Source organism: Labeo rohita, chromosome 20 (assembly GCF_022985175.1).
Source record: "Labeo rohita strain BAU-BD-2019 chromosome 20, IGBB_LRoh.1.0, whole genome shotgun sequence".
Lineage (NCBI taxonomy): Eukaryota > Metazoa > Chordata > Actinopteri > Cypriniformes > Cyprinidae > Labeo > Labeo rohita.
Window position 1 is genome coordinate 33780121 of NC_066888.1, and position 20872 is coordinate 33800992.

The 20872-nt window shown below is 41.5% G+C and overlaps 1 protein-coding gene across 14 annotated transcripts in view; it reads right to left on the bottom strand.

The window, feature by feature from the left end:
* plcb4 (phospholipase C, beta 4) overlaps positions 1 to 20210 on the bottom strand; it is a 53903-nt gene extending 33693 nt beyond the window's left edge. For 4 of the 14 annotated variants that reach the window (XM_051138422.1, XM_051138420.1, XM_051138419.1 and 1 more), the window contains exons 1-3: positions 19505 to 20210; positions 17346 to 17390; positions 1795 to 1892 (exon numbers count right to left, since the gene is read on the bottom strand). In XM_051138422.1, coding sequence (XP_050994379.1) covers positions 1795 to 1878 — 84 coding nt within the window. In that variant the 5' untranslated portion in view covers positions 1879 to 1892; positions 17346 to 17390; positions 19505 to 20210. Of the gene's footprint in view, positions 1 to 1794; positions 1893 to 13177; positions 13238 to 17345; positions 17391 to 17712; positions 17731 to 18380; positions 18565 to 19504 lie in introns of those variants that run through there. The other 10 variants (XM_051138417.1, XM_051138409.1, XM_051138418.1 and 7 more) reach the window with 10 other exon arrangements.
* Between the last annotated feature and the right edge of the window lie 662 nt (positions 20211 to 20872).

The window sequence follows — 20872 nt, forward strand, 5'->3', positions numbered from 1 at the left end:
TCAATGTTACGAGAATGTATAAGTCAGCAAGTGTGTGATGCAGTGCTTTAAAGGAGTTGTTCACTTCCAAAACAATAATTTACAGATAATTTTCTCACTGCCTTGTCATCCAAGATGTTCATGTCTTTCTTTCTTCAGTCGTAAAGAAATTTTTTTTTTGAGGAAAACATTTCAGCATTTTTCTTCATATAATGGACTGATATGGTGCCCCGAGTTTTTAACTTCAATGCAGTTTCAACACTTTCAACAAAATGCAGTTTTAATGCAGCTTCAAACGATCACAAATGCAGTTGTAAACAATCCCAGCCGAGGAAGAAGGGTCTTATCTAGTGAAACCATTATTTTCCAAAAAAAAAAAAAAAAAAAAAAAAAAGTACAATTGATATACTTTTTTACCTCAAATGCTCGTCTTGTCTAGGTCTGCGTGAACTTTTTTCCGGTCAATACAGTTAGGGTATGTCGAAAAACTCCCATCTCCTTTTTTCCTCGTAGATCAAAATCATCCTACATCACGGCAGAAGAACCGACACAGTGTTTACAAAGTGAAAACGCAAAGAAGATCAAACACCCTTAACAAAAAAAAGGTAAAACAGTGATGTAGGATGATTTTGACGTAGGAGGAGAAAATGAGATGGGAGTTTTTAGACATTCCCTAACTGTATTGACCGGAAAAAAGTTCTAGACAAGACGAGCATTTGAGGTTAATAAGTATATAAACTGTTTTTTTTTTTTTTTTGGAAAATAACTGATTGTTTCACTAGATAAGACCCTTCTTCCTCGGCTGGGATCGTTTAGAGTCCACTACATGGAGAGGAATCCTGAAATGTTTTCCTCAAAAATAATAATTTCTTTACGACTGAAGAAAGAAAGACATGAACATCTTGGATGACAAGGGGGTGAGAACATTTTCTGTAAATTTTTTGTTCTGGAAGTGAACTAATCCTTTAAAACTGAACTGATTTGACATTTTATGTCAACATTTTGGCTTTCGGAATCACGATTTATCCATGCGGTTGCTTGACTCCTGATTCCCGAAGCCACAGAATCGACTCTGATTGAACAAAAACACATTGTCCAATATGTGCGTCGTTCCAAACGAGTTTGGCAGTAAAAATCTCAAAGTCCACACGAAAGCGTCATGATGCGAGCGAACACCCGTGGGCTCGGCTAATGAGTTCACTGTGAACGCCCTTCAACAAACGGACGGAGCCAAGATGGCCGCCGGCAGCTCAGTTTCTCCGTCTGTTGCTCTGTAGGATCTGGCTGAACTGTAACCGCTCTCCATGAGACTTCCTTCTTATTTACATACTAGTTCCTGTGCAATACATCTGCCGCATTAATCAAGACGCCCGCGTCCTGTGGGGCCGCTCAATTAACGAGAGCGTGCGGCGGCGTCCTCTTTTGACTGCGATCGGCACACGCTGGACAGGCGACGTTTAACCGCAACGATTCACCTACAAATACATCAGCTGCATCTGAGCAGAAAACAGCACAAATGCTGAAGCTACGAACTTAACTAAACATCAGTGAATCCACAAACAGACGGGCGATGAATCCACACGAAGAGCGCAGTTACCCAGAATCCCTCTGATGAGCATCTGTGGATGTTTATGTGCAGCACACAGAGTCATTTCAGCTCCTGATTGAGTTACACAGGAAATCAGGAACAGGAAGTATGTGTGTGTGTGATTGAGGCTCGTCTCTGCATCGAACCTCCAGGAGTCACATGACAGATGAAGCGGCTTCAGGAATAACAGCTGTCAGTCGTGTGTGTGGCGTCCTCAGGACATTTACCTCATCGAATCGGTCAAACACGGCTCCTTCCTGCAGGAAATCAGGAACGTGTTTCTGCCAGTTGAACTCGTATGATTTGGTCATGACTGCTCACAGACCTGAAACACACACATGATGGAAATAACACACATTAACATCCAGAAAACACACAACCACATCCTCGTCTTTACAGACATTCAGACTTTTGGGGAAAAAAAATAAATGAATTAATTCTCTAGTCAGTGAACGTGTTTGAACCATCAGGAAAAACATGAAAACATGACTCCAAAATAAATACACAACAGCTTTTTAAACTAAAAACTGTTGTTTTCCACCTTCCTTCATCTCTAAAACGCTGCACGGCCAGGTCATGTGGATATTCATGTCCTCAATAACCAGCTAAAACAGATTCAACATGACAGAAAGATTCCCGCCGGACACGGAGCGTATAAATCAGCCGCTGATATGCCACTGAGCTGATAAATATTCAATCACAGCTCATTAATATTCAACAGATGTGCTGCATATTCATGCTCATTAAACAGCAGCAGTCACGGCTCTGCTGCGTTCAGGTCCTGATGGGAAGTTGGAAATCACGATCATTAGATGACCTGCGTCAGAACGTGATTACGGTGTGATTACAGCAGAGGATGATGGGAAATACAAAGCGCAGCGCGGCTGTAATTCATAAACCGCTTAAATGAATCATGTTTACCGGTTAGATTCACCGCTGCTCCTCATCAACACAAACTGAACCGAAGAGTTTAAAACGTTTGCGGACGTGTTCTGCGTTGATGCATGTCAAATAATGCATCTCAGGAGTAGGACACAACGGGGCTGAAGGCGCCATTGATATTATTTTCCTCTAAACCACTGGACGGCAGAATAACGTGGCATAGCCTTTTTTTCAAAACATCCGCTTTTCAACATACACGTGCAAATCTGCCAGGTGCTCGACGAAGTTGATTCTCTGCTTAATTTATGTTTTTAAAAATGTTTTAGATTTAAGTAGCAAACGAGAATCGACAAAATTATTCAATGTATGAGACAAAGATTTCTTAATGATTTTCAGTCTTGTTTAAGTAAAACAGCAGGTTTTTAATAACGAAAGAATAAGTATGGTATTTGGGGTAAAAAGCGCCCCTGCTGTTGGGGCTAAAAGGAACAATAATTAATAGGGATGCTCTGATCTGCCTTTTTCCCTTCTGATATCGATCCGATACAGTGATGTTTTATTTTTTCTCATTTAAATAAATGTAGAATTTATATATTTCTGTGTGGGGAACTTATAATCATTCTTTCACAGTCTACTAAATACAGACTAGTTCATGATAAAGAAAAATAAAATAATACATATGAAAAACATATGTATATTCATAATCTATGACAAAAAAATATCATAAACTAATTGAGCAGCAAAAGCTATTCTTTTGTGGGGAACAAATAAATTGTTGCACTAAATCTGCTAAAATGTTACACATTGCCATTTGTATTATAAAATCCACTCATGAAAAACAATGTATTTATATATAAGTATATACTATAAAATTAAAATACATTTCTTTTAAATATATAGCATATTTTCAATAAGGCAACAAGGTCTCCTTAACCAAAAATTGTCTGTCATTAACAGATTTTTGAATCAGTGACGGAAAAATGTGAAGGCCGTCCGTCATTTTGACAGATTGCACTGAGGGTGATTTCTTTTAGCTGTAATTCCCTCTCGTGTCCAGTTGGTGGCGAGCGCCCTCCAGTGTGGCAGCAGAGCAAAGAATCCAGAACAAAAATGAAACTGTCACGAATCAGTTGCTTTGCGTTTGTTTAGGCACAGATGAGTATCCAGTTTAATCTACAGCGATCGATCACGCCACATTAACGAGCGCCAAAACGGTACTTATTGCTTGAATTTCCTAATGAAATGGACAGTAGTGATGGGTCGTTCTTGAACGATTCGTTCATTTTGAACGAATCTTTAATGTGACTCGGGACGAACGAGTCGCCTCGGGGAGTGATTCGTTCTGTCGCGCATGCGCAACATCCTATTAGGTTCTGTACTGGAATTAGTTCACCTGTTTTAGAGTCGTTCGTTCACCTTATGGGGCTGTCACGTGATGAACGAACGACTCAAACCCGAGGACTCGAGAGATGAACTAATCAATTCTCTTTCCGGCTCAGGCTGCGTTGGTTAGCTAATTGGGCTGTCACGTGATGAACGAACAACTCAAACCCGAAAACTTGTCAGATAAGAGGTGAGGTGAGCGAATCATAGACTAAAGACCCAGGTAAACAATGAATGAATCTTTTCTGTTTCTTATAGCATTATAGTTTTGTTTTGTTTGTAGTGTGATCAACGTTTGTGTAAGCAGTAGATGTGTTAGGGAGGTAAAACGTAACATTTTAATTATATTTTGCTAAAATGAACGAAATGACTCGAAAAAAGATTCGTTCATTTTGCTGAACGAGACTCAAAGGACCGAGTCGGTAAAATGATCCGAACTTCCCATCACTAATGGACAGAATTTGAAATGTGAGACTCTTTCATTTTGAAAGTAACAAAGCGCAGAGCTCAACCTACTGGACACGAAGCGCACTACGTACAGTTCACTCATAAACTGAAAACAGCACAGATAGAGCAAAAGATCGACTGGGATTTAAGGATAGATATTTGTTCATAAAAATGAGAATCTATTGCTCGCCCTGTAAGTTCATGATTAAAAAGGAAAATGTGAACAAAAATAAAAATTAAAATAAAATTAAAATAACGAGTAATAATAGATTAGGACTGAATTTTTACGACTCTGTCCGTCAAAATGAACGACAATGTTAAAGTCAAACTAAACCTCTGGCAACAACATATGACAGAAACACAGCGGACAAAACAAATATCCAGTATCCGGTGTGCGGGATGATGCGCTTGAAGAAACGGAGTCACACACGCAGCGCTCCGCATTAAAAAGTTCAAAACACAGAAGGAAGCGAAATCCATGCGTAGTTTATTATATCTGTGCAACAGTTTGAGTCTTTCTTTTAACAGGTTTAAATTTTAGTTACTGTGCACCTGGGTGGGGGAGGTCTACATTTTAATATTATAAACAATATTAATAGTATAGTTATTAGTTAAAAATGTTTTGTTTAACTTTATTAATGAGTCCATTTATAAATGTCTAAAATGTTATACATAAGTCCGGGCTTCGGGACAATTTCCAGGTTCAGACGCAGGCTGGGCTTCGGGCCTGTTTTAGGCTTCTCCTTATTTTTATATATTATACATACACCAATTATGGTGATGAAAACAAATTTCTGCGCTGATGAAAACAACACGAGACTTCACTTTCGCTTTCACCTTCGAGACCGGCTCGGAAAGCGTTTAGTGTCTCCGCCGGCAGCAGCAAATGAGCGCAGCTGGAAGATCCGCGTTCAAGCGCACGCAATGGGCTGAAACTTGCCACAAAGCTCCGGCAAACGTAATTACAATGAATGTGTTGGGGGAAATAGTAAGGAGATATTTTAATTATTTATTAACAAACCAGTGTTTTCTGAGTCAGTGTGGCAAGGATGAAGTTGACGGCCTGACTCACCATCTCCTCTTCGGACGCGCCTTTAGAGAAATGCATCTTTACAGATTACATATTGAAAGAGTTTTTGTTTTTGTGAAAGAGTATTTGTTTTATTTCGTTAAGAAATCATTTCAAGCTTTCTATAGATGCATGTATCATGTCTGTGAGGTATGTGTTCGCTGGGTTTCCGTTAATTTTTGTGAAGAGCTCCTGTTGAGGCAACAGAAAGCGCATCATGTTTGTTTTCTTTATTTAATAAAAGCACCGTTTGCAACGTTTTGTTGATATTGTGAGTGCACACAAATAAAAGTAGACCCTTAACAGTTCCGAATGTTGTATGACTCTTACATTTATGAGGTGAAAAAAATGCAAGTAATCGTGCTGGCGCCTCCATTTCCTGCAATTCGGCTTTAGCTTCCACTCTCCGCACAAACGATTGGGTGTGCGTCTAATAGCGCACATTTATCTGTTTAACGTTGAAACTAACATTGTTTTATACTTTAATTATTTTAGCCCTATATCTATAGATTTTATTTTAGGCAAGTCGTGATGATTTGAGAAGGCAAAGTTGATCAAACAGACTGTGGGTGTTTGATCAGGGTGTCGGATCAGTCTTCCGCTGACCGTTTGGTCGTTACTTCCAAAAACAAAAACTTAGCCTATATTTAATGAACAAAAATGTTCCAAACGTTTTTCTAAATTAACTTCACAAAAGAATGAAACGAATATAATCACTATCCCATTTAAAAAATTATTTCAATAGATGAAACAGTAGTATAATCTGTTTTGGGTGAGGGGGGGGTTGGGGTGGAGACGGGCTCAGGGCAGGGTTAGGGCCTGAGCGTCCCGGGCCAAGGCCAGGGCAGGGCATATATATGAGGCCCGTGCTGGGCTATAATGAACATTTATCTCAATACTTAAGTTATTATTTAATGTTTGCAACACAGAAATGTAGCCTATATCCTGCTCCTGAAGCTTGTTTAAACATAAAGCTTAACTTACATGACCAGAGCTCTCTCTGGATCAGCGGTTATCCGATGTGATTGCGATTTCAAATGTTTTACAGACATGGCGAAATCATCGTCATATAGCAATAAGATTCCGTATTTGAATCGAGATCGCGAACTTTTAATGAATAATCCATGTGCGTCTATAGCCTACGTATTTTTGTATGTCATAATTTGTACCAGACCTCAAAAGTTACCTGGGCCCAGGCCCGGGCGGCCCCCCAGCTTCCGCGATCCATGGACTGAAATATTCACATGTACCTTACATTAAGCTATGGTATGGATTCAGAAGACTGTAAATATAGTGCACGAAAACGTTATTGTGCTTTATAATGCTTTTACAGCTTGACCGTAACAGAATAATACTCACAATATCGGATTTGGATCGATCCTCTCTGACCGATACCCGATCCGACAAAGAACGGCAGTATCGGATCAGCGCAGCCCTAATAATTAACATGATCATTAAAGGGGTCATCAGATGCCCATTTTCCACAAGTCGATATGATTCTTTAGGGTCTTAATGAAAAGTCTATAATATACTTTGGTTAAAAATTTTCAATGGTAGTGTAAAACAACACCCTTTTTATCTTGTCAAAATCAGCTCTGCAAAAGTCATCTCATTCTGGTCGAGGCTGCTTTAAATGCAAATGAGCTCTGCTCGCCCCGCCCTTTCTTCTCTCTGTGGAGTGACGAGCCTGTTTACTTTAGCCACGTTTAGCCGCTAAACTTGCTAACTACCACGTTATAAGGAAAGGCGATCGCAAAGATTCATAGAAAAACGTTTATACTCACTTCTGCTGTAAGTGAAGCTGGATCATGAATGATTTGCGTGAACACAGACGGATATATGTAGATCGGGAGGCGCATTCCCTTCACAAACAAACGTAATCCACTGCATCTTCAGCGGCTCAGATGTCGGGAGTAAATGACAACCACTATGTTCTTTATTACATCCAGCAACACAACACCTCAATCGCTCAATCAGAGATATTCTTGTCTAACTCACATCCCTGCTCTGGCATCGAAACAATGGAGGTTGGACTGTTACAGCTGATCTGAGGTAAGACGCTTATGTCAATCAACTATTGTGGGAGTGGCCTCTGTCATGTGACGCCACAACGACAGGCCTCTGAGAACGGCTCGATTTGAAAAAGGGAATATTATTTTTACAGATTAATTAAAAACCACTGCATGGATTTTTATCATTATAGGGTAGATTTGTACATACACTGCCAACACACATTAATGTTCAAACAACATGAAAAAGTGAACTTAGTATCCGATGACCCCTTTAACAAATGTCTGACTTTTCCATTTGTTGACATGACATTGTTAGATATAGATGGTGATTGCAGGAAAAATACATACATTTGTACTGAACATTTATGGAGCAACAGATTCTGTGTGAAAGTAAATCATACAAGTCATTTATTTTGTTTAAAAATCTCATAAATGTATGAGGTGGCAATGGAGGCATTTTATCCCACACACAGGATTGCTACAAATACTTTTTAAAAATGTTTTTGTTTGTTTGTTTGTTTTAAATAATTTATAAGTTAACATTTGTTCAAAACAATCACTTTAGCAAAGTTTGTACTATTTTCTGCTTATTTTGATAAATGAATATATATTTTCAGTTTAATAAATATACTGATAATAAAAAAAAAAACATATATTGTAAAATACAGAAACAAAATCATTTTAAAATGTAAAGACTTTGAAAGCATTGAAAGAGATCCCATAATAACTTAATATAGATTTACAGTAGTAAGAACAAATTATATTATATGACATGATTAATATGATGGTTTCATTTTAAACATGGTGATTATCTCTAAGATAGACACTCGACATAACGTATGATATATTTATATGCTTTGGGCACAGTGAAAAGCACATTTTTTCTTAGGGGGTGCCTTTAGCCCCGTTGTATCCTACTAGTCGGGGACCCAAACGTTTCTGGTTGAAGTCGATTCGGTCATCGATCGGCAGCGAAGCGCGGCACGTTCGAACACGTGAGTTAACGGAGCAGCTGACGCGGAGATAATTATCCGTCCCTGAAAGGCAGCGCGATCCCCTGTTACCGCCGGTTTAAAATGGCAGCGAGGGTAATTACCCAGAGGCCCCTGCTTCATAAGCACGCTCAAATTAAGGATGCAGAGGACACGCGGGGACACGCGGCGCAGGTGCTGCGCTTCAGACGCACCGAAACAGCAGGAGCTGCAGAAAACCTGGAAGAGTCTGAATGAACCGGGATGATGATGATGATGACAGCTGTCAATCAAACACGTCAAAGATCAGATCAGATCAGATCCGCTCCAACACGAATCTAACCCATCATGTGTCTGTAGTGTGTGTGTGTGTGTAAACGTTTGTCAGCACCTGACTAGTGCAAACAAACCCACCCTGGTAATGTTTGTCAGCGAAGTTAAACATTCAGACTAATACAGCAGTCACACACACACACACATGCTCGCAGATCTTCAGCTCTATGACAAACAGAGAAACAATGAGACGGCAGGAAGGCGTTGCAGGCCAGACTCAAACCCTCACAGCAGTTTAAGAAACTTCTCAAGACACTTTGGCATCTCACTCACACGCGGCGCAAACGCTAAACGAGAGCGTTCATTCACGGTTTGTTCTGTTCACATGAAGGTCAAAGGTCACTGCCATACTGATGTATTGATGATATTGATCACTGATATACTGTCTGTCAGTCAGGATCAGGCTGTCGAATGAGGATTAGTTCAGCCGATAATCATCATTCTGTCATCGTTTACTCGCATTGTGTGACTGACTTTCTTTTGTGGCACATCATTATATGGACAAAAAATATCTTGTTTTGTGTCCAGCAGAGAAAAGACAGGAGAATGAGTAAATGACAGGATGATCATGTTCATTTTTATTTTGCTTTATGACAGATGACAAGATGAGCCACGATAATAAATCTGATGATAGTCTCACAATAAACACAAGGGTTGGCAGAAGACGTTCTTTATTTTCTTTGGCTTTCAATGCACAGTAGATTAATCTGATGCTCATTTATCCTGTTGTTTATTGTCTGTGGCTTGTTTTGTTTATTAATGTTGCTATATTTTTATTCCTCTAAAGTTCTCGGGTCAGCTCTCTGCCGTCCGAGACTGTGCTTTATAAATAAACTGTCACCGAGCTTCTAAATCTACCAGCGGCCCTGCTGATGATCAGCTAGTTCTGTCTTCACGTTACCCACCCTGACCCGCTGTAACTTGTAACTAGTATCTCTAGGAGCGGCTGAGCCGACGAGACGGACGAACGCGTCAGGCGTCAACGCGGATCTGATGCTCAGTTATTAATAAAGACGCTCTGACGGAGAAACGACAAACGCAAACCACAACTGGAGTTCAAATGGAGGACAGAAGAAAAACATCCATCAGAGACTGACACTGATCAATACGGGCCACGGCTGAGATTCAGATGCACAATCATGAACGTTTGTTTACATATCTGACTGACCATCAGCGGCCGACCACGACCGACCGAATGAAGCCTCTGCTGTGCAATTAAACATCAGCTTAATTATGTCATTCACCAGCTTACATCATCTTCACACACCGTCAACCCAGCGAGAGCATCACAAGATGGACGTTCGGCTGGCAGCGGATTAGCAGCAGATCCGCATTTGACCAAACATGGTGAAAACTCACAGACCCAGAGACGGCGTCAGCCCAAACCGCAGCTAATCAGACACACGCGCGTGCGGAAGACCGGCGAGAGTCCGGCGCGACGTCGGCCCGCGGGCTAATAATAGCGTCTGCAGGTCCGTCCCGCTGCAGCTCGCCCGTTTCCGGCCTGGGAACGACCTCCGTAATTCCCTGCTATTATCTCTGACCAAATATGTACCTAACAGGAACGGCAAATTACGGATTCTGTCCTCTGAAGGCCTGCAGATAAGGCAAGAGAGGACAAAGAGGGAATATTTTCCAGAGCCACAGAAATAGAACACTGCCTTTTACAGAAAGAGTGAGGATTGTGGGTAAATAACTCCCAGCAGCTGCTCTTATATGGCACAATTAGTACCCATTTATCTGAGCAGATGATACGAGAGCGTCTGATGCATGGATTCCCTAGCGCTCGCCTGACGAAGGTTGCGCTCGAGGTCGTTTCGGGCGATCGGGCCGCGTCTTCTGCTTCCGTCTGATGAGTGGACGAACCTCACGCCACAAACATACGGCACGTACGGATGTCGCTCGTCTCCATGGCGACGCTCTTCCCGGGATCGGCGGCCCGGCCGGCCCGCTGCGCTCCGTACGGGACGACCGGCGTGTATTTATAGCGGCAGGTTCACTGGAGCCCTCGTCTTCCCAGAAGAGAATCTCAATCAAAACAAAAGCAATCTCCAAAGAGCAGCAATTAACCTTCATTTGGACGCGCCGGGTAAACATGAACTCTGCTCACACGGAAAGACTGCCACTGTGTCGTTTACAGGCTTTCTGCAGAGCTTAAAGTCACATTCGAGACACATTAAGACCTTTTCTAAGACCGGCGCCAATCAAATGAATACCACGTACGCTTAGAAAACCAGAGCCCATACAATCTCAAAACAAACAATGTATCTTAAATTGTTTTATTAATTAAACAGGCTGCAAAACAGGGCATCTGTGAGATCAAATACTGCAGTACTTCATACGTACTGAAACCGACTCATGTTCTCATATATCAATACACATACAGTAGAGATCCGTCAATATTGGATTTTGTATTGTGCCGATGCTAATAAAATCTACATATTCAATATGCTTTATAAATAATGTTCTTATTACATTGATTTAAATGCCAGATACTATTTACTGTGTCGTCAAAATACCAAAAATAGCTAGGAAAACGCATAATCGGGGCTCTACAGTGTGGCCATTTCAGTCACATTTATCACTGAAAACTACTGCGTGCGACTATGAAATAATATTTAGAGCATCAGTGCGACTGACCCCATCACACATTTCTCACCGATCCTCTCATAAACAAAGTGTAAATAAGAGATTGATTGTGCAGTGTAGAGAACTTCATTTATTATAATGAAAGATGAGCGACAGCTTTTAGTGATTTTTAAGGGAGTCTGTAAATGAGATACTGATTTAATGCAACAGTCAAATAAACAAGAAGTTACTATGAAGTGACTTACATTGTCTGACTATAACAATCTGTTTCCTTTAAGAATGAACGTGCGTTTTTAAACAAATCTAGTGAGTCAATGATTCAATTTCCCATTCATAAAGAGTTGCTTTACTTGCTTTATTCCCGAATGAATCAGCCGTTTGAATGAATCAAATGAATGAATGATTCAATAATTAACTCAGCGACTTGCCGCCACCTACTGGCAGTTTTATTTTTATTTTTAAAGTCTCTTTTCATTTAATATTTCTAAATTCAAAATTTTATATTTAAAAGACTAATCTCAACATGAATTTATGAATTTGATTGATTAAACATCTGAAAATACACTTTTGTTGCAAATTAATTTTGTTAATACTGATTTCATTTGATCGGAAACTTATTCTTATTCTGTTCTTTTAACTAGAAATTTTAAAGACTTATAAAATATATATTTTATAAATCTGACATAAAAGATGTAAATGTTATTACAAAGGTAAAAACAAAAATCACCTCGTAATAGGAAGGCTCATTTTTGATCAGATTTTTTGATTATTGTTTAAAAGGTGCTCCTGAAATTTTGACTGTTCTCCTAAATTTAAAAAGAAAAGTTAGTGTAGAGCCCTGATAATGAGGGCCTTTTAATCACAAACAAGCCCAAAATACACCAGGACTCTTATTTTGAAATGTCTGTGCTTTACTACTTCAGCACAAAACATAAAATATACATCTGAAAACCATCTACAGCATATTACAATATGAAAACATAGCAAACATAGTTCATTATAGGTGCATCATTAACGATCGTTAGCACAGATGTGCGGCGTTCGCTGACTTTGAGCGGCTCCGACACTGACATCCTGCTGAACGCACAGCACTCCTATTTATTTAATCGAATCATCCTATGCAAACGTACCGAACGCACTGCATACAAACACTCCTCGTGATGCATCACACTGTCACATGACCTCATGACATCACATGACTCATGGCGTCATATTGGTTATTTCATACTGTTAGTAACCGTTCGTCAGTCTGATCAATTAATGAGTTGAGAAAGACAATCACTTCCGGTTCACTGATCACACTGGAGATGGAAAGTGGAGAGCACTGCATTGTGGGATACAGTGTTTCACTCAGTGTGCTCTGCTGTGAACTCTACATGCTACTCTGTGCATACTGTGGACAGGATACACACTGTATACTGTAGTATGGAGAAATAAATGTGACACAGATGCCCCCCCATCACAGAATGCTCTCTGACCGCACACTCATTTAAAATGTAATATTAAAGAGACAGTTCCTTTAAAAATCTGCGTCGTCATCGCCGACTCTCCATCATGACGGTCAAACCTGTATGATTTCTATCAGGGAAACTCAAAAGAAAAATATTACAGAATGAAAATCAGTGGGGTCTGATGTTGTTTGGTTCCCAGCGACATCTTCTTTTGTGCTCCAGGGAAGAAAGTCAGTCACAGGTCTGAAGTGAGCGAGAGTAAACGATGGCGATTTTAGGGTGAACTGTCATTTAACGAATGGAAGCGTCGGGCAGCGCTGGCGTCTGATTGGCTGATGGCGAACGCTACAGATGTTGACAGAAGACAGACACGCTAATAAAGCACATAACGCACCGATGCCTGACGTCTGACGACTGCGCGGATCAGACGCTGCTCATTACCGTCTCGTTTAATTGAGTTAATGCAGTCTTACCAGGCCCAGGCTGAAGGTGAAGAGCAGGCAAACGGATGGGCTGGGGACAGCGGTCACCTTCTGGAAAACAGTAAAACACAACGCTGTGAGGAACGTGTGACGACGCCGTTAAACCGAGAGCGGCTCGTCTACAGCAGGCGTGCTGCGCGGCGGTCACGTGACCAAACACCTGCAACCGCATGTTTCATTCAAAGAGTCGAGTCACGTGTGTTTGTGTAGCGCTTTATACAACACAGATTCAGTGTAATACAGTTTCAAAGCAGCTTCTCAGAAAAAAGCAGGAACATTGATGCAAACTTCATCAAATATGAAGCACGTTCAAGTTCCGCTGTACAGTGGTGTTATTTACATCAGCTCTTTTCAGTGTTCATTCAGTGTTCATTTAATGCCGTTAAAAAAATAATAAAGTTATGAGAAAATAAACCAGTCAGAAATAAAGATGGCTATCCTGCACTCTAATTTATGACAAATAATTAGATAAAGGTTCCTGCATCCCTGTGTTCACGTTCAGAGCCAAAACTTCCAGTCCATCCAGATCATTTATTATGACTAATTATTAACATATGACCCGCCCACACCGTGGGAACTAGACCAATCGTAACAGAGCTCATTATCATGAAACAGTCAGAGGGAAAAAAGGAAACTACACTATGGCTAACATTGTGAAATCTCAACATAAAAATACATTTTAATGTGTGATTTACAGTAAACATTCTAAAGCAGAAGCCAATCTCTCTGTATTATCAATCTGTCAAAGATTAAAATAAAGCGTTATAAAACACAAATGATCCGGTAAAATCTCCTGATAATAATCCCTCTGTTCTGTTCATTCAGCCAGTCTGGCAAATCCACGTAATGAGCGTTGTGTATTTTTAGACTTTAAGCGCCGTTATTTCAGGTAACATCAGACGAGGCGACAAATATTCTCTTGATTAAAGCAGCCGATAATCCCACGGCGGCGGGAGAACGTCAATCCGCTCACAGCCGCAACGGAAACACGCAGACACCAGGCACACGGAGAAACACCAGCCAGAGGAACGAGCGCGAGATCCAGCATCTCTCAGGAACACGGACGAATTTCCAGAAGATTCCAGATCAATATTGATCAGCACTGGAAAATCAATGCAAATCCAGCGTTGTGGAGACCTTCGGCCGAGAGCTTCACTGAGCTCCTGACGAGTTACTCCCAGAGAAAGACCAGGATCAGGATCAGAATCATCACTGCTGTTCCTCTCAACCACTACAATCACAAAGGAGGGTCGCGTGGCATCATGGGAAACGGCACTCCTCACAATCAGACAAATAATGGGTAGAGTTAAGAGTTACGCAAAACAAACAGACTGATCCGCTTCGAGCAGGCAGGAGAAACGCATTATATAGTTGCTGAGGTCAAAGGTCATGTGTCCAATCAATCTCTACAGCATTTAAGCACTAATTCATCGCTCGTTCTGTGGAATCTAGTCAAATCAGACAGGTTGATCCTCAAAAAACATCAAGTAAACCCCACAAGATAAAAGAAACTATCACTTGAAACACGATTACTGTGTTGAGCTCCACCTGACATTCAATCTGCTACATTGTTAGTCACAAAACAATATTATCGTCCAGCTCTAGTGCACTGAATGCAACTAAAGACATTATAAACATCAGGATTTTCTGTGAAGCTGCTTTGAAATATGGTGCATGGTGAGAAATGCTCTATAAATAAAACTAACTCGACTATTTGGACGCGGTCGATCATCAGATCCACACAGACTCTTCCCGTAATGCCGTTCTTCTAGTAGGTGTAGTATGGTGTGACGTGACCCGTGACCCTTCAGTCCACCTGACGCAGTCACGTGACCCACGGAACAGATGATCACATAATAGTGAATTAACGAGCCACGCACGCTCGTGCGCGTCTCCGTCGCCGCGTCCTCGGCCAACACGGGTAATAATAGACGCGAACGCCGCAGCGTTCAGAAGTCACGTTCTGAGTTATAGCACAAAGGTCGACAGTTTAATTGGAAGTGCAAATTGCGTCCGCACGCGTGGCTCCCAGCAGTGCCGTGACTGAACGTGTTTCACAGGGGGGCTGCAATTAGAAAGTGCAGTAATAGCTCCGGCTTCGCTCTGTTCGCCGCTATTTTTAGCCGTAAGCTCGTCGTCCAGGAACCCTGATGCTTCAGCTGACTGTTCTACAGAGACGCTCGCAGGAACACGGCATGATGGGAGATCTCGGGCCGGCGGGGGGCAGTAATCTCTCTTTACGCCGCAATAATCTCTTCAGGATGCGCAAATTCACTCCATCCAGTCATTAATAGCAAAAGTGTCGAGCCGTGTGACTGAAACACACACACACAAAACACAGATTTGATCCAATTCACGAGCTCCCGATTCCATTCAACATCCATTCCTCTGAGAATGTTTAAGGGAAACACCAGTTTTTCTTAAGCAGATAAATCTCAACTAAAAGACATTTCAGCTGTGGCTGTAATAAAAATGTGTATTCACGACAGATTTATTCATACATGCATTCAATAATGAAGACAACAGGTTCAGTAAAAATATAGTGAATTATAGTATTGTAGTGCAAATATTTATTAAAATGCTCCCCTCTAGAGTTTTTTTTTTTCAGATGTTTTTGATTTTATTAAATGTCTTTTCTGAGGTAAATCTGATGCTACGTGACATTACTGATCTCTAGCTGTTTTATTGATTGATCGATTACATGATTCATGATGATCAGTGACCTGTCAGCACACATTAAAGAGCCACAAAAACACATTTAGTCGTTGTATTGTGTGATAAGACTGACAGAATTTAAAGCCTGAAACTTTGTTTTTTAACTATCAAAGCACAAAGATGATTGTGATTATTGGATGGCAGGAGCTACAGGAAACGTTTAGTGACGTTTTGTTTGTGCATCAACTGAAAACAGCACAGACTATAGGACTGAGATTGGGATTTAAGCATCAACGTTGGCGCAATTTACAGGTGGGACTACTTTTAGCCGGGGTCGGTATTGTCACCATCTTTTTTTTTAAAACATCCCGTGGCACGGATGTACCTAATGCAGATGAAACATATGTTTAATAAGATGGGATCTGGTGCTGGAATCTGTTGTTTTTGAAATCATGCTGAATATTTGTTGCAACGTTATTATTAGTGACGGAACTTTCTCCTGCGGCTCGTCTTAACACACGAGCAAGTCTATTCACAAAGCAAAATACACACAAACATGTCGCTGCTTATGATATACAATCACTGATGCACATTGTTCATTTTAATAAGAGAAAACAAATTATGCAAGGGCTGATTAGAACCCAAAACAACCCCCCACACACACACACACACACACACACACACACACACACTCCTGTCCCACCTACAAAACAAAGTTAGGCCATGGAGTATCAATATCGGTTCATCATAAAGTCAGTCAACTAATATCAGGAAATCGATATTTTCAACCCAGTCCTAGTTGAGTATGACAATGAAGACACTTCTACCTTATAGCAAGACACTGTATGCAAAATACATAACACAGCATTTACAGCTCTCAGCATGGCCACAAGAGGCGCTACAGCAGACGTTAAACTACGGTCAGTTTTCTCTTTCAGCTCATGACAGAGCGATAGTTTGAGAACAAAGCGAAGCAAGTTAGTGAAAGTTAGACAAACTGATAACTAAGGATGCACTGAATTTTCGGCCGCCGAAAATATGAGCTTAGTATCTGTAAGTGGCTGGCTCTGCGGTGTGACGCTCCGCACAATATTCTATGAATGCGCGCTCTGCTCGTGTACCGCTCGCTCATGCTCACCAGAACAGCAAAATTTTTGGTTTCGGCCCAGAATTTCCATTTCGGTTCCATTTCAAACTCCATAAGCAAAAACACACTAGGTTTAATAAGTCAGAATGAGCTGCTGTCAGTGGTTAACAGTAAAACAGTGTCGTTTGTGCAGTTTAAGGTGGTCGGGCTGTGAACTAATTCAACAGTGACTACTACTAGTTCTCCAGGTTAACTCTGACCGCCTTCAGCTTTGACCTAAACCAGCCCGATCCACCTACTGACGACAAAGCAGGAACCACCTGCTGATCTAAGAGACTGAAACGACACCGTTTTAACAAAAACTCAATCAAGTTATTACAAACACGCTGAAGACAGAAGAATCGAGCACAAACTCACCAGTTGTGCAGAAAGTGATTTAAGGGGTGAGCGTCATCTCGGATCCTGTGAAGACAAACACAGAGAGAGACGAGTGAAGCGAAAACGCGCTGAACGAGTGAAGACGGCGCCGGCGGTCAGTCGACCCAAAGAAAACAGGCGTGAAGCAGCGACTGGCAGCCGTTGCATGAAAGCCAACGTGAACAATAACAGCCAGAAGCCTGTGACTCATTGTGTTTGCATCTGCCTAATTAAAAAATAATAGTGCATCTTCCCCACAGCACACTGACGGACGCGTGAGCGCAAGAAAAACAACAACACAACGCAGGCCTGTTTATGTGGAAAGATCAGAGGAAAAACACTTCTGTCTGAAAATCTTTTCACACACCTGTTCAAATGGAGGTTCAACCCTGATCGCACTCGGCTGAACCAGCGACTCGAGCTCTTCAGGTTCACTAGAACACCCCTTGATCAGGGCTGGATGATCGGACGTCCAGAACCTGCTTCACAGGAAGCCAGGATGCAAATATCTGCTGCTGATACTGTAAGCAGCCAATTGCTTTTGCTACGGCCGATATTAGGAAAATTCTAGTACAACAGTAACAGTTCAGCGCTTCTACAGAAACAGACTGAGGACTGAAAGCCCTCAAAGTACACAGAATAGAAGCAAAGACTGTGCGCTTCTGAAAAGCATAAACCTCCATGAGATGACTCCACGAACACGAGAGTCACAAATCATCTGTCTTTTCAGGAAATGCATCACATTTTAAAGAAAGAACCAATGACTCAATGAACCATCAGAGAATCAAATCAGAAAACAACAACAAAACACCATACTGTGACATTACACAGAGCTCAGACCGTATCAGCCGTCTAAACAACCTTCACACATCCTGAATCAGGTCCGTCTCGCAAGCACCTGTGAACCTGAACACATCTGCAGCTGAAACTCACAGCGTCTGTTCGATTTCAGATTCAACAGCCAAAGATCTAAAGGTCCACTGCCTTCATGCACTGAAAACCATCGAGAACATCCGGAGGAGGAACACGCTTTACCTTCCACACCCGAGACGAACGTCCACACGCGGCAGCTCCACACGCTGAATATTGTTTATGACTGAATAAACATCCATTCTACCTGCGCGCTCACGTGAACAGGTGGCACCGAGAGCACGCTCACGAGAGCAGGTGTGACGCGTTCACGTGTCGGTACGGATGCACCCGACTGACAAAACAACACGTCTGAACCTGACAGCTTCACATGATGGAAACACATCCGTGATGAGGATCTGTCACTTTAAACAAGACAGACTAAGAGGAAAAACTCAAGCTTCACAGATCTCCAGCGAACGCTTCCTCTGTCACACTGGACTGCCTGTAATTCTGCTTTTGCTCTTCATTTGACATTATTGCTCATACTTTATATGATGGCAGCAAATATAAATGTCAAATTGTAAATCCAAATTATGCTGTAAAATATGAGAGAAATGAATCCTTAGTTTCAGATGGCGCACGCTGAATACAGGTACATTTTGAAAACGACCTACATTCAAAAACAACATCACTGATTACAATGCATCTTTTTCTAAGGACATTTAAGAAGGGAACGTGATGGACCATTTTAACAGGACCACCACAAATGTTGACTACATATATAGAGTCTTACAGTGCAGGATAAGACATTAATCAGGGATCAAAACGTCCCAGATATTAAATGTGCAATCTGAATATCTGCTGTTATGAAATCTTGTGCAGTATCGCAGACGCTCTGTATGTTTTCATGTGGTTGTCTCCGACAATTCTTTCAAGGAACAAACATCCCTGATAACAGAAGTTTATGTCTGATACAGGCACAGCTCATACTGAATTACACGGACGAGATCTGATTACACACACACACACACACACACACACACACACACACGATATATACATACAGTATAGTCCACGGATGCTGCAGTGAATGCACAGCATACATACATGCACTGACAGGCCCTGCATGCATAAGATTTCACAGATTCATTCAGTATGCATTACGTAATTCTCAGTATTAGCGGCACAGTTGTGATGATCCAGCATGAGCTGATCTGAGGAAAAACATTTGCAAACACACGCAAGCAGCGCCGCATTTGCACTGACATGTCAACAAGCAACTTAGTTGCGAACACATGCATCCTTACCGTTCACATGACGGACGATGTTAGAGAAACACAGATGCGGGACAGCAGCGTTAGCCAGCTAGCCCGAGAGCTAACAGCCAGTTCACTTTGATTCTCCTCACACAAGAACACACGCGCGCGCCCTTCCCTACAGCTCAATAACACGCGCACGAGCCGCGCGCTCATCGCTTACCGTCATCACACATCAGCAGACGCCCGCGACATTCCCGGGAAAAAAACACACACACAATTCCCTGCGCTGGCAAACGGGCGGATGATGGTGGATCTTCCTCAGCGTCATACATGCAGCCGGACATGCAGCCCTGCACCACCACCGCTGCAGTCACACACACACTCACACACAGATCAGATACACACTCTCACACTCACACACACTCACACACACACACAGACGCGCAGCTGCATCACTGTCCGCGCGCGCGAGGAAACCCTGCAGGAGGAGGAGGAGGAGATGATGATGATGATGATGGTGATGGTGAAGTCTGTCCCTCCTGATTCTTTCTCTCTCGCTCACTCATACACCCTCCAGCAGTATCTATCTATGTGTCTGTTTTCCATCTACTTGAATCTCTTGTTTGTTGTGCTGCAGCAGATGTAATTAGTGAATTGTGGGCGTTTGAGTGTCAGTGTGTAATTAAGGTCCACAAACGAAGCATCAGAGTGAAGAAACTCTGTTCTAAATGGACCAGTCTGGTAATTCAGGTCATGGTGAATTTAAGCTGGCAGTTTTACTGATGTCATTTACTGCTCCTATAGATTCACTGTACAGTGAATATTTACAGAAGTGATCTGTCGGTGTCCAGTGAGCATCAGTCATGATCTGACAGATGGAATCATGGGGAATCCTGTGTATTAAACACGTGTCTGACCACAGCAGAGCAGTGTTGCCAACTGAGCAGTTTTGTTGCTAAATTTAGCAACTTTTCAGACTACCCTAGCAACTTTTTCTTCCAATAGCACCTAGCAATACATTTAGCTATTTTTAAAATCTGTTTGGCAACTTTTAGCAACTTTCGCTAAGTGACTCAAACGATAAAAAGGCACACATTTTCCATCTAAATGACACAAAAAGAGGAAACCAAAGTGCCTAGCAGTACACACATCACATGAATTAAGTTTAATTTAATTATAATAATTAATTCATTGAATAATTGTTCATTTATTATATACCTTGTTAGTAGCTTGTACCTGCGATCGCTGACCAGTTAGTACACCGCAAGAAAAATATCTAGAAAAATGGAAAAGTTACTGGTAAAACAATACGGAAAATTCCCTTATATCCACATAGTAGATTGTGCCCTATTTTTACAGACTCTTCTTGGAGTGTAGCATACTAACTAACCACTAATACACTTGCACAGAATGTAT